This window comes from Amblyomma mixtum, chromosome 1, assembly GCF_055824585.1.
Source record: "Amblyomma mixtum isolate Tamu chromosome 1, ASM5582458v1, whole genome shotgun sequence".
NCBI lineage: Eukaryota > Metazoa > Arthropoda > Arachnida > Ixodida > Ixodidae > Amblyomma > Amblyomma mixtum.
This window is the reverse complement of record NC_143012.1, coordinates 295928056-295944175: the sequence shown is the minus strand read 5'-3', so window position 1 is coordinate 295944175 and position 16120 is coordinate 295928056. Positions and strand designations below refer to the sequence as shown.

Below are 16120 nucleotides of genomic sequence, written 5' to 3'. Positions count from 1 at the left end.
TTTGGTTGGCTCGTATTACACAGCCTGGTGTTTTGTGGCATGGACTTACTCCGATTTTCCTTTTCGGCACTATTTCCTTGTAATAAAGGAAAAAATCGTCGCCGTACCTCAGCTGGTAGAGCACCGGATGCAAAATTCTGAGGTCAAGGGTTCGGATCCTATTGGCGGCGTGTATTTTTTTTTTCAGTTTAATCAATTATCGTTCAAAGTAATTACTCTTTAAGCTCCGATTGATGAAATTAATTTTAAAAAAGTACGCCCCCTATGCTCCTTGGTTTCCTCACGTGCGGCAGAGACAGATATAAGCCGCCCGTCAGAGAATTCAAGATACAGCAGTCCGAGAGCAGCGTGACGAAGCTGCCTGCTAGCGATTGTCATTTGTTTTATATAAGCAGAAAAATTTCAATGCATCGACATTCGACATAACAGAAAATCACTTCATCGCAGTAACATTTCATTTCAGTAGCACCTTTCTAGGTGTTTTTCACATCTCAGCGAGCGCATCTATTTCCGCATTGCCTCTTTGTGTAATCACTATTTTTTTTTTCTAAGTATCGTACCGCTGCTACATGCCCGCCTTTCATTACTTATTTCCGTCGCGTGCAACAAAGAATATTCGGATTCTTTAAAAAGAAAACACATGTATATTTCTTTGTTTTGTAATAATAGTATTATGTGTGTTCAAACGCGTCAAAGCGGCGCGTAGTCTATCAGGAACGCTGTAGTGGAGGACTCCAAATAGCGTAGACCAGCTGGGGTTCCTAAGAGTGCACTCACATCGCACAGCACACGCATTTTTGCATTTCGTCGCTATCAAAATGCGACCTCGCCACCGGTATCAAACACGCGACCTTGGCGTTAGCAGCCGAGCACCACAGCCACTGAGCCGTCATGAGGGGTCTTATTCATTATCTGCTGTCTGAGACAAGGAATGCCTCAGAGAGTAATGGTTTTGTTTTTGTGGGGTTTAACGTCCCAAAGCGACTAAGGCTATGAGAGACGCCGTAGTGAAGGGCTCCGGAAATTTCGACCACCTGGGGTTCTTTAACGTGCACTGACATCGCACAGTACACGGGCCTCTAGAATTTCTCCTCCAAAGAAATTCTAGCCGCCGCGGCCGGGATCGAACCCGCGTCTTTTGGGTCAGCAGCCGAGCACCATAGCCACTGAGCCACCGCGGCGGCTGCGCCTCAGAGAGTAAATGTTGCACAACGTGATTGGGTCATTGCGCCTATGCTTCACATATTTCTGGTACTCGACACACACAAAAAAAGGAAACCATTCTCAGTCAGTGCTTTACGAGTTAAAGCAGAGCTAACAATTCGAGTAAAGCTGTACGTAAGCATTTGAAAGGGGCATACTGTAAAATCCAACATTTCACGTCAATCTGGCGTAAAATACTTTACAATTACCAAAAGCACATTGCGGAAATGCCAATTAGCTTTCTTCCTCTACACGAGACTTCTTTTAGTTTTGTTGTTGACCTGGATGCCATTTCGACTGGATGCCATTTTCGCACTTCATAGCGCCGACAGCTCTCGCTGGGTAAATCTACGCGCTGGCATATGCCATTTGGTCTGACAAAAAAAAAAAGAAAAAAGTATGCCGTGTTGCACAAAGTGTGCGGCTGAACCGAGTCCCGAACCGGTTCGGAACGGTTCCTTTGAATCGTTCCGGTTCGGGTTCAGTTCCAAGATGGCGAAAAAAATTTGGGTTCGGTTCGGTTCCAGTTCCGGGCAAAAATTCGGGTTCGGTTCCGGTTTCGGGTTCAGGTTCGGTTCCGGTTCGACACCCTGGTGACAACACATCTTATTTTTCTCCTCATTTGTGTTTTCACGCCTGCTGGGAGTGGGTGCTCTAGTCTGGGTGACACGTCTCTCTACAGTAACAGTCTACATATTTACTAGATATTACCAAAGAGCTTTTCCCCTCTTCCGGGTTTGGGAACTTGACAGTCGGAAACTCGGGGTCAGGGTCCATTTGCTCCTTGACTGGAATGTAGTGCTTGAAGCCGCATGTCTCAAATGCTTGTACCATGTATGGGTGAGACACACCATGCATTGATGTAAACGTAAAGGTCAAACCACAGTTCTCATTTATGGTTCTGCAAAAGGAAGAAAAAACAGCAAAATTACAGCACCAATTGGCGACACCCATAAAGAAGCTGAGAACACTCCCATCATGCTGATGAAGACATCAAAACACTTTTGAATGCAAGTGAAAGGTGCAGTCACGCTCATCTGCAGTAAATATGCCTTCCAGCAAAAACACCCAACGCAGAAATTAAGACAACAGATAAAGGATTTTTGTAATGTCGCATAATGCCGGTGACATCAAGAGCCATAAAGCACAATCAGATACAGGTCCTGTCATCAGGCTGTAGCAAAGTGCCAAGCTGAACTCAAGACAGTTGGCCTGTATTAGGCCCATGTGCAAAAGTACTGGTAGTTTCAAAACTCCTCAGAATTTGGCCTTTCCATGGCACTTGGATTGAAACTAGCACTACATATGTTACATATGATGCAGTGAATGAATGTCAATACTTTTCATTTTTGCTCGCGAAATAAAATCAAACCTTATGAGTACTACACAAACCATACTTCCCAGCATACAGGCTGTCCCATCAAAGACTGTTAGCAAAGTAAAAACTCGTCAATTTAACTCCAGTTAATTTGGAAATTCGGATAATCCGGACTGCCACTGGAGTCCTGCCAAATGCCCATGTAAGTCTACGGAGTCAGAAGCTCATTTATTTGTATGCCTGGGGGCTGGCTGGTAAGCATCGAATAATTCAGATTGGCTCCTGAAGTCACACCGCGTCGAGGTATGGCCGGATCGACAAGCGATCGTTCAGATATTCGTCTTCAGGCCTGAACTGCATATTCATATTACAGTTTCACATGCCCCTCTGAGATGCACGCAACGGCATGTGTGCTGACGATCGACAGGCCCTTGTCGATAGGCCGAGAGAGTCCGGCCACGTAGTTTCGTTTTCGGAGCTTTGGTCAAATGTTTAGGGGAATCCACCAAGGTGGAGTAGATTTGTAATAAGGGAGTAATTACTCATTGGCATCCACCCAAGCGCAGCCATACGGCTACAAAGGAAAGCTATACAGCTTTCTCAGAAACTTCGTAGTTAAAGAAAAATTCGTCCTGGTCCGGGGTTCGAACCCGGAACCACCGCCACACCGGAGCAGTCGCTCTACCAATTGAGCAAACCGGGACGGCAAGCTTATGGTAGGGCGAGAGCGAATTGCTGGCTTCGCTGCCAGCCTGCAGCACAGCTGCTATCAGCTGCGCTTATCAGCCAGCCGGCTGAGCCGCACGCCATTCAGAACAATATACTTGTTATTCACATTTATAGTTTTTGTTTTTTGAAGGCCTTTTGCCATTCCGGCGCCAACTCACGCTTCTCTTGCTTCTGCCCACATGGTATTAATCTTCCAGCACGCTGAAATTCCGTGCTCATCACATGCCATTCGCCTTTACTGTGGTTAAGCCTCCTAACATGCAATGCCACATGCGATGCCACATGCGAACAAGCTCTAGCGCAGTAGCTACCGCGCAGCAGATTGAAAGAAGTCGCGGAGACCTTTACCATTTTGAAGCAGTACTGCAAGAATTAAAAGTGCTCGATGAAACCTCGAAAAATCGTTGTTGCCGCAAAGTTTTAATCTTGAAAGGGGGTGAACATTTCTCAGGTTTTTACAAAATGAATTTTACTTTCACGCGAAAGGTTTTTGTCAGTAATGCGGGGGGTGCTGTCATTAGTCATTATATAGTTCGGCATTCAGATAATTTGGACATGTTACGTGACAGCGTAAGGGTCCGTGTCGCAGAAAAGCCGGTGTCAGCGATGGAACAATCCAGACTGGTGGAAAAGGCAGCTGTCTGTTACAAGAGGCTCCCATAGATAGCACCAGCCACAATAGCGGGGCATTGGATTTTCAGCAATCAAAGCAACCGGACAACGACTCGTGTTACAAGTGTCACCCCTCAAGCTGTTGCACAGCAGACGTATCACTGTATTCCTAGTAACTGCACCCATGTAGCCTACACAAGAATCAAACCCCTGACCACCGTCAGGCTGAAAGTCAAACACGCTACCGCTATGCCATGCAGGCACATTCGTATGGCTTGGTTAAAGGGGGGCATTGCATGTATGTTGTGTGGTCTTTCAATTAATGATTGTGAAAGAGGAAACAGTGAATGTGTCTGCGTGGGCAAAAGGAACCCCCCCTACTGCATCATGCCTTAAAGGTGGAGCTTAAAGTGCCCCCAACTTTTTTTTACTTCTTTGAAATCCAATTTAACAAGGTTTTGCTGCAATAGCATAGGTTTTGCAAGTTAAAAGCGTGCTTTCTTTGGCATGGTATCACCTCCAGTGACGTATATCAGTAAACAGCTATGTTGCCCAGCAAGCTGGCCAGCCAAAACATAAAAGTTAATCCCATTAGACCAGGACATCAAATCGCATTTAGACATTTGTAGCTTGCTGTCAGCAATAGCCATATTAGTTTTTAGATTTTAGAAAATGTGATTCTCATCAGCACTGCAGCACAAGGAATTCTGACCACTATGTCCAGAAAACCGAAACTGGCTCACCGAACCACACATGTAGCCACACCAACAAGTGCGTGTTACTTGGCAGCATGCATGTTGTGTGTTCTTTTCCAGACTGAACGCCATGAAAAGGAGCATGTGATACAAACACCATATGGCAATGTGCACTTTTGGTGATACACACTTGGTGACATGCTCTTTCCTGCTGCTTGCGAAAAGGCTAACAAGTCAGAAAAAAGCCAAGCAAAGTCAGCCAACTAAGTGAAACATGCTTACCTGTCGAATATGTTAGACGAAATGATGTCAAAGTACTTCTTGGTGACCTCTGCCAATGGGTCTGTACACAGTGGGTTCGTGTCGGTTTGGCTAACGTCCCATGCCTTTGGCCATGGTTCCAGATTCTTTTCAATGCTGGCCTGAATACCACTGTCATGAGGAGAGATGATCTGCAAAATAATAAGCCAGTGAATAGCCAGTGCAAAGATGACATGCTGTGTGAAGTGAACCTGATTCCACTCAATATAAACAGAAGAAAGAAAAAAATAGCTGCCCTTCAAATGGCCCTGCGCACTGCTTACAGCACAAGGCTGCATATCAACGTCAGGGCCTAAGTAATGCCATTTCAACAAAATGCAAACAAGAACTTTGAACACTACTGAACGCTACAAGCAATGCTGAATGAATGAAAAATTTCGAAGCAGACTGACTGGCTTTAAATTTGATTTGCTATTCAATGAAACAGCACCGCTGTCACGTAACCACCTGCTACCTTCCAAGATGTACGAGTCGTGTGACCATGACAAACTAAAAAAAACCGACTCTGCAGTGGGTTATTCTGCAGAGAATAGCACAAAATCATTTTATCTAGCATAATAATACTCACCCTCTCATGCTAAAGAGCTATTTTACACCATCTCATGTATTAACTAACTCAAATGCTTACATAGCATCACGCTGACGCTTGGCAAAGTATTGCTGCTCTATGCTGTGACCAGAGCTATCAAAGCTGCTATAGTATAGTGATACTTAAAATACACTATGCTTCTGAACTATGCTGATGGTAATGACGGACACAAATCAAGGTAGAACTTCAAAATAGCTAAAGCAAATCCATAAGTGAAGCACAGCCCCACTGCATTTTTTTTTCGAAATATATAGAGAAAGCTGACTAGCTTTGTATTTAGACGCACTCCTTCTAGACAACCACACATCTGCTATCAGTATATAAAGTATGTTAAGACAACTCACCTGAGTGCCATTGTCCCAATATACCTGAAAAATAAAAAGTAAAACGTATGCATAACTTTATTCAACTGGAGATGTTTGTATCAGGTGTAAAACTAGAAAGGATAAAAAGCAAAAACAAGCAAGAAAGAGAGAAAAAGAGGGACCTTGTAGCCGTTGTCATCCTTCGGATTGTGAGAAGCCGTGACCATGATGCCTGCTGAACAGCCCATGTTCAGGACAGTGAAGGGAATGAACGGTGTAGGTGTCACCTTGCTGAAGAGGCGCACAGGAATGTTCAGCTGCAGGAATGCCACAGCAGCCAGTTTTGCGAATCTGAAAGACGACAGGAGAGAGCACTCGCTGCTGCTGCTGTTTGTGCACTGGACAGGCATTCGACATCAGTACAAGCACGAAGACAACAAGGCTGATAAAGTAATACTGCCTCCCAAAACACACTGCACGCAAGCAGTAGTGATAAATATGATGTCACCAGTAGTTAAAGTCAATGTCAAGCTGCTCGGGGACAGTGTCTACTTAATAAAAGAGCACTGTGAACAGATTGAAGTTCGCCTATATCATCTAACAACAGAGTCGGAATGACAATGAGGCTGCTCCGCATGTCCATGCACACAGCTGTGACGACCATTGCAGTCAGTGCTTCACTGAAAACATGGCGAGCTCCATAGGGCAACACAACATTGCAAGCTTCCACACAAACTTACCAAAGCCACGATTTTACAGTTAATACATTTAGAGATGAACTGAGGTTTACAAGCCCGCAATGCATGCCGGAGCCAGGAGATGCCCACCTGTGACTGTTGTAGCGGCCGTCAAAACTGATGGCAACGCCTTTCTTTGTGGCATCTGGGAGTGCGCTCTGGACATACTTGGCCACACCTTGTGAAGTCTGGATGATGACCAGATCATTCATGGCGGCATAGCCCGGGCCCATTACCCCGCGGAGCCCTTGACGACAGAAAAAATGGAGGGGGGCACGAGGCATGTTATATGCCGAATAAAATAACATTTGGAAAGGACTGAAAAATATGTACAGGTCAGTGAAGCAAGGCAGGTTTATATAGTACACTTATATATTGCCTCTAGTGAATCAGAAGTATTAAATATTACAAAAAAAAAATGTCTTGAAGAATTGCTGCAAGAGTAAACTGCATGTCACTTGCAGTTAAGTTGCAGTGAAATAATGGCAAAGAGAAATGGTTTTATGAGGTTTAGTGTCCCAAAGTGACTCAGGCTATGAGGGACACCAAGGTGGAGGGCTCCGAATAATTTCGACCACCTGGGGCTCTTAAACGTGCACTGACATTGCAGTGCAATGTCAGTGTACCTTCCCTATGCGTAGCACTTCACCCTCAGATTCCTAAGGTTGAAGGGCTACGCAAGAGGTAGTAACCAGTGAGAGAGTATGATCTGAAGTGCTCTTCTCTCCAGGTGCTGTAAAAACAGACAGAGAGAGAGAAAACGTTTGCAGCTCTGAAAATCAATCCTGACCTTGTCCACTTGCACTAAAAGGGACCATAGAAAAGAGTAACAGTGAAATGCACCCAAAAAAAAAAAAAAAAAAGCACCCAAGCTTTTTTCTTCTCCTCAGGAGATGTAGAAAAAAAAAATTCTGACAATGGTAGCATTATTGTAAATTGCAGAAATTAAAAACAGACTGCAAACATAACTCATGGCATTTAAAGCCAAGCAAGAGATATTAACTGAATCTTTCTCAGTTCAAATTTTGCAGCATTTCCTCCAGTCTCCCAAGCTTTTCTCCATTTGAGATATTTCATGGAATGTAATTAAAAAATGTTACTCAATACATCTGGTTAACAGACATAATGGTATCACTAAAACAATGTGCTCGTGCTTCAAAAAGCCAATCTAAGGTGTAAGCACACAAGACTCCGTTGGCAGTGCGATGCTAGACTTCTATTGAGGTCTGACTCGCATTCTGCCTTTTATAAACATACAAAAATATGCTTAATTAAATGCCTTCACTAATAATAGCTCAAGAATCACCATGGCAGCAAAACGCTGCCAGCTAAAAAGTGAATTCCTCAGATACATGTCCAAACCAAAGGTTGTTCCATCACCAGATAAAACTGGAAAAATACTTGCTAGTAAGCTATACACAACTCATAAAGGAATTCTGACTGATGCTAGTAATGTTGTGGGCATAAGCTGGCATTTTGGCATAGGTTCATAACAGCCTACACTCGTAACAGACATGTCGCACACATGAAATCAGTTTTTTTAATTGCGACATCCACTAAGACTCTGTTCACCGTTTATAACCTCTTATCAGCAGAACAGCAGATTACATATTTTACTGCAATTATGATGTACCCACTCCACAAGAACAAGCGTAGAGATTAGAGGTTTTATTTTCTTTATGTAAGCAGGGAGGAGTTGGAACACCATCACTGCAATGCGCGTAGAAAAAAAAAATTAACTGAAAATATTAGGGAGCTGGACCAGTAGGCAAATTTATTCCATTGTGGACAGAAGCACAGAATGGTGCGAGAGTAGGGAGACAAAGAAAACAGGACATAGCACTTCCTCTTTAATCTGGTTTTACTTCAAGTCATGCATGTCTATATTAGAAGCCTAAGAACACACGCACAATTAGCAACAAAAAGAAACAGCAAAGGACACACAGAAAAAAGCACAACTTTCATCATTCCATTCACCTGTGTCCAAAATCTGGTGCCCACACAAAGCAATGTCCAAAAAAATGACTGAGAGCACAACATCAATGATCAGTGATCAATCATCAGGTTTGGTTTAGTTTATTGGGGTTTAACGTCCCAAAGCGACTGAGGCTATGAGAGCCGCCGTAGTGAAGGGCTCCGGAAATTTCGACCACCTGGGGTTCTTTAACGTGCACTGACATCGCACAGCACACGGGCCTCTAGAATTTCACCTTCAAGAAATTCAGCCGCCACGGCCGGGATCGAACCCGCGTCTTTCGGGTCAGCAGCCGAGCGCCGTAACCACTGAGCCACCGCGGCGGGGCATCAATCATCAGGATTTTAACATAGCTAAAATGAGTAGGCATGTGAAAGCATATGCTTAATTTGGTTGGCTTATGATTTTGCATTGCTGGGGCATTGCCATGTCTGGCGACGATATTAGACTCGGGTTGAGCTTGGATCGAGGTTAAGCTGACCTGATCTGTTCGTGCCGCAGATGGAATTTGGTGAAGACAACGATGTGCAGCACAGAGTGCAAGGATGTGTTACAGTTTAAAACGAGGCGTGATCGGCAGCAGTGATAGCATAGTGTCCTTGTGCAGTGGCCAGCAAAGCTGATCTGTACGCATCACTGCAGATTCGGAACCCAGTCACAGCAATATTTATCTTATTTCTGCATGGGCTGTTGCTATGCTAGGTTTTGCCAAGGTCACCTTCAAGGTCAAGCTTCACACAAACTCAGTGAGTTGGTTAGACCTCGTTAAGTAGTGCGTTTGCATTAAAAGCACAACCTACATCATTCCATTTACCGGTCTCAAAAATGTGTTGCCCAGACAAAGCACTGTCTTAACAAATGACTGTGAGAGCATAACTGCAGCGATCACTTCTCTGTTTTTGCCCATTTAGAGAGAAATTACCAAAGCGGAGATTATTAAAGCACAGAAAATCCGGCTCTTGGGTTATGTAGGTGCAAGCACTTTCTCCATCACTTTGACAGAAAAAGAATTGTCTTTTTTGGCACATTAGGCCGATTTCTAGTTTTTCTTTATTTTTGCCATCTTAAGGTCATTGTTGCATTTTTTTTTCATCCTGTATCATTAGTTTTTTTTTTTTGTCGTAGTTGTTTTGTTTTCATGCGCATGGCCACGCTACGTCCCCCACCTCTGCACTTTTGTTCATAATAAAAAAAAAATGATGCCCTTGAACATTTTACCTGCAGTTCCAAACTGTAGCCGTCCCAGCAGAAGGCGCTGCAGCTGGTTAACATCTCCAGTCTTGTGGAGCTGCTCAATATGCTTCCTTGTATTTTCATTCTAACAAGCAGAAAAAAAAAAGAAATAATGTCCAGAAACGCAAACACCATCTTATGCTACGCCCTTCTGAAAGCTCTGAATTCTGTTATACATTCCATGATTTGAGCAAGGCAATATACAGCTTAGGATACCAAGCAGAAATATTTGTCTTACAGGTTAAAATCCATGCTGTCATGTCTTCTCTTAGGAGTAAAGGTACTAACTAGTATTAATTGCAAAGCTCAAGGAAAAGAGCCCACATATGCAGTTCAAACCAAGCAATTACAATGGGGAGTGTAATCACAGTGGCATCACAGGTTGACATATTAGTGAGCGATGCACTTCATTCTATTAATTACCTTAAAGAAGGGGGCCGTTCACAAGAAACTGATTTGGTACATGTGCTAACTTTGGTTTATCATACACCTTAGTTTATCCTACACTCCATCTCAACAGTTCCTTGCACCACTATGGAAGTTACAGACGTCCTCAAAAATCAGGAGAGCACACATATCTTAAACATGTTCTTTCACACCTAGTCGTCTGCTCGTTGTCTGCTCGTAGTGTTTGCAGATATGCCGTAAGCCGACGGCAGACGCATATCTGCAGACAGTGCAGTGTTTGCAGAAATGCCGCAAGTGGAAATAAGAACAAAAAAAACGCCGTCTACCAACCATAAAGAAACACCCAAACAACATTAAAGTGATAGAGGCGGCTTTCTAAGAGAAGTGTCTACCAACGCCGAGACTATGCAGCAGAGATAGCTGCTCCGATAGCAGAGGTAGAAGTTCGCGGCAGTATGAAAGCAACAATGTGATATGGAAATCGGAACGGCATGCTCGTGTCTGTCGCTAAAACACTGGTGCTTTCATGCAGATATGCATTATACGTCACACATCCACTCCCAAGTAGGCAAGCCTCCCACACTCCAAAATCTGCTGACCAATTTTTGATGGGAGTGTGACCCCACCCAGGTTGTGAGCTCCCGCAGTGCTCTAGACATTTCCTAGTCATTTTAATTGAAACATGAGACATTGTGTTCTGACGGTTCCTGATATATGGAAGAAAGTGGAGAACAATGTTTTAAAGCTACTGCCCTTGAACAAAAAACTGGTATCTTGAAAAATCTATGCCGTACCGCATAAAATGTTTAATTTGCACACATGGGAACCTACCAGTGGCACTATAAATGCCACTTGTACGTGTACCGTAATCTTACAATCAAAGAGAAGACTGATATAATGGCACTATATTGTGCAGCACAAGAACATCACTTCTATGACGGAGTATGGCAACCACAGTTAGACAACAGCTACCAATATCCTTTGCTAACATTTCGGCCAAATTTTTTAATAACATCACTAACTCGCTTTGGTGAGATTTCAGATAAACTTTTAAGTAATGCAGCAAACCACCCATTGGAATATTTCAGCCAAATGTTTTGTAATGCAACTAATTTGCTTTGAAGAAAATATGGGCAAGCTTTCCGTAATGCAATGAACTTGCTTTGTGGTGAGATTTCACTATAATTTTTTAGTAACATAGCCAACTTGCTTTGTGGGGATTTAGCCAAGTTCTTCAGTAATGTAGCCAGCTTTCTTTGAAAAGGTTTCAGCTAAATTTTTCTGTGACGTGAATAAAGCGAGAGGTCGCATTTTTTTCTTTACTTTTAGTCAGCTTGCAAATATCAATTGCATGAAAATTATGCTGGCAATAAAACATGATTCAGTTCATCTAACCTAAAGGAGTAGTGCCTCAGACTGTCCATAAAATCATAAAGATATCACATGCTACATTCATTCTTGGGCAAAGGCTGGAGATACTGTTTGGGGGCAGGGCAGCAATCAGACCACACAGATAACCTAGGTGTCACCTCAGGCATAAAAATCAACCTAACAAAAATGAGGCACTTCCATATCTGAAAAAGATAAGCCTCTGCTGCATAAAGGCATTTTCTTTTTACCACATTCCTCTCACGCCATGCGTTCTGTATTGCAGAGTAGTCACCTTGTTCCTCGTAAGGATACTGACATAACACACTTAAATGAAATGTAAGGCCATTGCGAAAACTGTTTCTTGACAACAGAGGGTACATAATGCGACATAACGTAACACGGTACGTAACGCATAGCTGGGTATCGCATCAACCAGCACTGCAATGCAAACCACCAACAGTGATTTCTGAAACAATGCAGTGCTTAACTGTCACAGCTGATTACTGGTATCTCTTGACTGCTGTTGTCTCTCCTGTCCTTCCGCAGCTACCCATGCAATTCTCATAAATAGACCACAGTTGCACCAGTTGTTGCACACTGTTGCATACAGTTGAGCATTTTGCCCTGAAAAACAGGCTGCACTGCATGCACCTTAAAAAGGCGGAGAAAACATCCCCCAGTTAACACCGCGAAGAGCTCCAGATGCACCTCACTAAAGAGCCTTGCTGCAATGCCTCGGTGTGCACCAAGACACCACCTACTGCCATGCACAGAACCCCCCAGGCAGCAGGACAGCCACTTGACCTCTAAGCAACAAACCCTCCAGCGTAAGCATCGCACGTCGAAGAACGGACCGGATATCGCATGGTACGACGGCGTTATCTTTTGGCCTACGTCGCATTCAAAGAAGGGACAAGTCGGCATTCACTTTCTCACAAACACACAAGCACTTCTTGCAACATGTGACGGTTGCTGGAGTATCTTTCCTGCCAGATAAGTTGTATGCATTCAAAAGCAACAAAAATGAAAAAAAAAAAAGCTATCAGTCATGTTTAGCTAGCGCATGGAGGAAGGAGTGCTTATAAGTAACAAGTGTGCTGGCTTTTAAGTACAACATGTAATATTCATTAAAACCAGCAAGGAAATATTTTCAAAAAAGGCCTATGGGATTAGGTTCCCAAATAGAAAAAGAGCAATGCCTAAGGAATAAAGGGTAAGTTACAATGAGTCCATGCAAAACCTTTTTGAAACCTGGAATGTAGAATAATACATCAAGGCAAAGTTTTCTCAAAATGCCAATGATTTCTCAAACAGCACCATCATACTGTGTAATCATGATGTGCAATAAATATTCATGCCCGAGCTAGAAAACCAAAAATACAAAGAATAATTACAAGATGTAAAAGCCTTTTGTAACTACTAGTTACCTTCCTGCATGTGCCTCTTAGCTTTTGTCTCTGTGCAAAGTGCACCTAGCAGCAGAAGTTATGCTTCTTGCCTACAGTCAATTAAAAGTATGTCACACTACATCATGTTAGTGAGTACAGAGTACACAGTCAACATGTGTGCTGTCATACTGTCTGTTGCCCTTGTCTGCTGCGCTGCTTTGTCTCTACTTAATCAATGAACCAACTAGCCCAAATTTCCACTCTACACAGATCTCCTTCCTGTGCGCACAGAGCTCAATGGAACCACGCAGTGTAAATGGAGACTATGCATTACCCAGAAATATTATGTTAAGTGTAGGAAAAAGGAAAGTACGGCCTCTGCAGTTGTGATCATTGAAGAGTGTGGGATGTATCTGTGCCCAGAAATGTGTGATAAATAAGTAAGAGGTCTTTTGTTAGATGCAGTGACCAACTGGGCATTTAGTTTTTTGTGAACTAATCATTTGTGCCTATGTAGTCTTCTAAAAATTATCGAAGCAACCCTTTCAAGCAACTGGAGTGCTTCGCACAAGTACAGTTCAGGTGCAAATTATTATAATTATTGTTTTTTTAGTAATTATGTCGAACTTTTCCTATGTTCACATTTAGGGAGAAGGTTTTCTACAACGCTGTATTCAGCTAACACACATAATATAATTCAACGGCCCTACTTCAATTTCCTGGGTAAATACTACCGTCTTGGAACCCAGTAGAGAATAACAGGTGTAAGATTTACCTGAAATGTTCAACAGCAATGCCAAAATATTCTGGTTGAATGGGACTGAATACGATTACGGGTTTGAGGCACGCTGCATACAAATTAGACATCTCAATACTACGACTAAACTTATATAACAGGTACCTAACGCGAGTTAATCACCTACACTGACGCGAATCAGCGTCAGCGCTTGTCACGAGACAAAGTTCTGTATATCTCGACCACGATCTCGACGATACGTTCCAATGATGCAAGACAAGAATCCACGGTCTACGCAGCATAACAGTTCATTCAGCAAATGCAAAGCAAAGTAGTACTACGTGAGGCACTGATCAGAATTCTAAAAAATTGGAAGCTTGACAACTTCAGGTCTTTTCACGAAACCGGCTCTGCGCAATCGTTTAGAACTCATTTGCAAATACGCCAGCACTGTGCGCTCCGTATGCACCGCTCACGCACTTCAAGGACGCACATTAAATAGCGCAGCAGGATGGGAGCAGTAGAACGGTAGAATGCTTACCTTGTCCCACTTCAACCACTCGCTTACTTTTAGCGAGACAGCCTCATTTGAACCGCTCATGACTGCTAATGATTAATCAGATCACTGATGGTGTACTATTGGTGAGAAAATTTCAGTCCCAGCAGAAGCGCCAGCGTTAAGAGGCTGGAGTTACGTAAGTCGAGTCGAGGAAAGCGGCATCGGATACCGCAGATAATCGCCGGCATGATCGCGCGTCAAATTGCGCCTGGAACGGTCGCGCCATCTCTCCGCTTAAGACACGACTACTCTAAAAAGATCGACGTTTTAAAAGAGGTGACACTCCTGCAGGGCCTGCAGGCCTGCAAAGAAAATAGGAAAGGCTGAATTAGTTTTCGGTAGCATAAATTAATTATATTTAATTAATTTGCGTGAGTCAGTAAAAGGTCCAGTAAAAATTACAGCATGGTTACAGCAATGTAGCGCGAAATTCAACGACAGCTTGAGGGACGTGTCAGACTTCACTGCCATGCTTGTGCTGTATCCAGGGGTCTGTTATCGCTGGCTTTTTTCACTGCAGATGAGACAAGTTGTATGAGAGATGCAACGCTACGAAGCCGGTTTATTCCAGATCACTGATGGCGCCTTTTTGGCATTGTACAATCCGGGAAACTACTCCAACCGCATGGTTGGAGTAGTTTCGGTTTATGGGGTTTAGGTTTATGGTTTATGGGGTTTAGCGTCCCAAAGCAGCGACTCAGGCTTTAAAGGACGCCGTAGAGGGCTCCGGAAATTTGGACCACCTAGGGTTCTCTAACGTGCACCGACAATCCACAGTACAAGGCCACCAGCATTTCGCCTCCATGACTGCCACGGCCGGGATCAAACTACGCGTCTTTCGGGTCGGCAACCGAGCACCACAACCATCGAGCCAGCGCGGCGGCTCCCAACCGCATGGTTTCCTCTTTTGTCACCTTTCTCTCCACACGCCGTTCCTGTTTCGGCACAATTGTTCAGAGTGGTTAGAGCGCTCGGCTACTGAGCCCAGGGGTTTCACCAGGAACTGGAATTAGGAGGGGCGTATAAATTTTTAAGAGGGAGAGGTTTGGTTTGGTTTATGGAGTTTAACGTCCCAAAGCGACTCAGGCTATGAGAGACGCCGTAGTGAAGGGCTCCCGAATTTCTCCTCCAAAGAAATTCTAGCCGCCGCGGCCGGGATCGAACTCGCGTCTTTTGGGGAAAGGGTAGGGAGGAGCTGTTGCGGTGAGAGAAGAAGCGGTGGACATTTTAATTTTTTTTGTTTGTGTTGCTGATGTGCCGCGTAGGGTAACAGAAGCTGCGACGAATGTAATGCTATCGCATTCTGCTCTTTAGGTGACCTAATGCATCCCCTAGTTTTTTAATCGCCATCTAAAGTTTTTCTTCTCTGTTGAAATTTCATGATATACGAGTTTGTGTATTTCGTAAGTGTAATACAGCTGTGGGTACAGATTATTTCTTTTCTTGCTGTAAAGATGCTCAATATTAGCAAAAAAACTTTGTGCATCACATTTGACAAGTTTCAGAGTAAACAATAAACTCTAGAAATTAACAAACAAAACAGTGTGCATACCACGAAATATTTTCTCCAAACATTTTGAGGCACCTTATATATTTTAATTTATTGATAACCGGAGCTGGCAAAAACAGCAGTGCACATGAGCCTTCAAGTCGGCCTCTTCACGACCGTAAATTTCTTGCAGTACGAAAGGAATTGGGCAGTTGGTGATGACACAAAGAACCTGTATCTTTAAGTGCAACAACAGCAAAAGAAGACAATACGAGTGCTAAGCGTTTTGTTGCTTGTACTGCCATCTTCCTCTGTCCTTCGCATTGTTGCACTTCAAAATCCAAGTGCAGGCCATCTACATGTAACGGTTGCAGCGCAGGAGTTCAGGTACATTATGTGGCAGCCACTCACCTTGTAGATGCCGTTAGAAGTCTTGATGTTCAGTAAATAGT

At 43.5% G+C, this 16120-nt stretch overlaps 1 protein-coding gene across 2 annotated transcripts in view; it reads right to left on the bottom strand.

Moving 5' to 3' along the window:
- Pgm2a (phosphoglucomutase 2) overlaps nucleotides 1–14387 on the bottom strand; it is a 34710-nt gene extending 20323 nt beyond the window's left edge. Inside the window, exons 1-7 of one of the 2 annotated variants that reach the window (XM_089566517.1) lie at nucleotides 14162–14387; nucleotides 9703–9802; nucleotides 6600–6756; nucleotides 5955–6123; nucleotides 5812–5835; nucleotides 4840–5009; nucleotides 1915–2104 (exon numbers count right to left, since the gene is read on the bottom strand). In XM_089566517.1, the coding sequence (XP_089422643.1) occupies nucleotides 1915–2104; nucleotides 4840–5009; nucleotides 5812–5835; nucleotides 5955–6123; nucleotides 6600–6756; nucleotides 9703–9802; nucleotides 14162–14221 (870 nt within the window). In that variant the 5' untranslated portion in view covers nucleotides 14222–14387. Of the gene's footprint in view, nucleotides 1–1914; nucleotides 2105–4839; nucleotides 5010–5811; nucleotides 5836–5954; nucleotides 6124–6599; nucleotides 6757–9702; nucleotides 9803–12147; nucleotides 12436–14161 lie in introns of those variants that run through there. The other variant, XM_089566516.1, reaches the window with a different exon arrangement.
- Between the last annotated feature and the right edge of the window lie 1733 nt (nucleotides 14388–16120).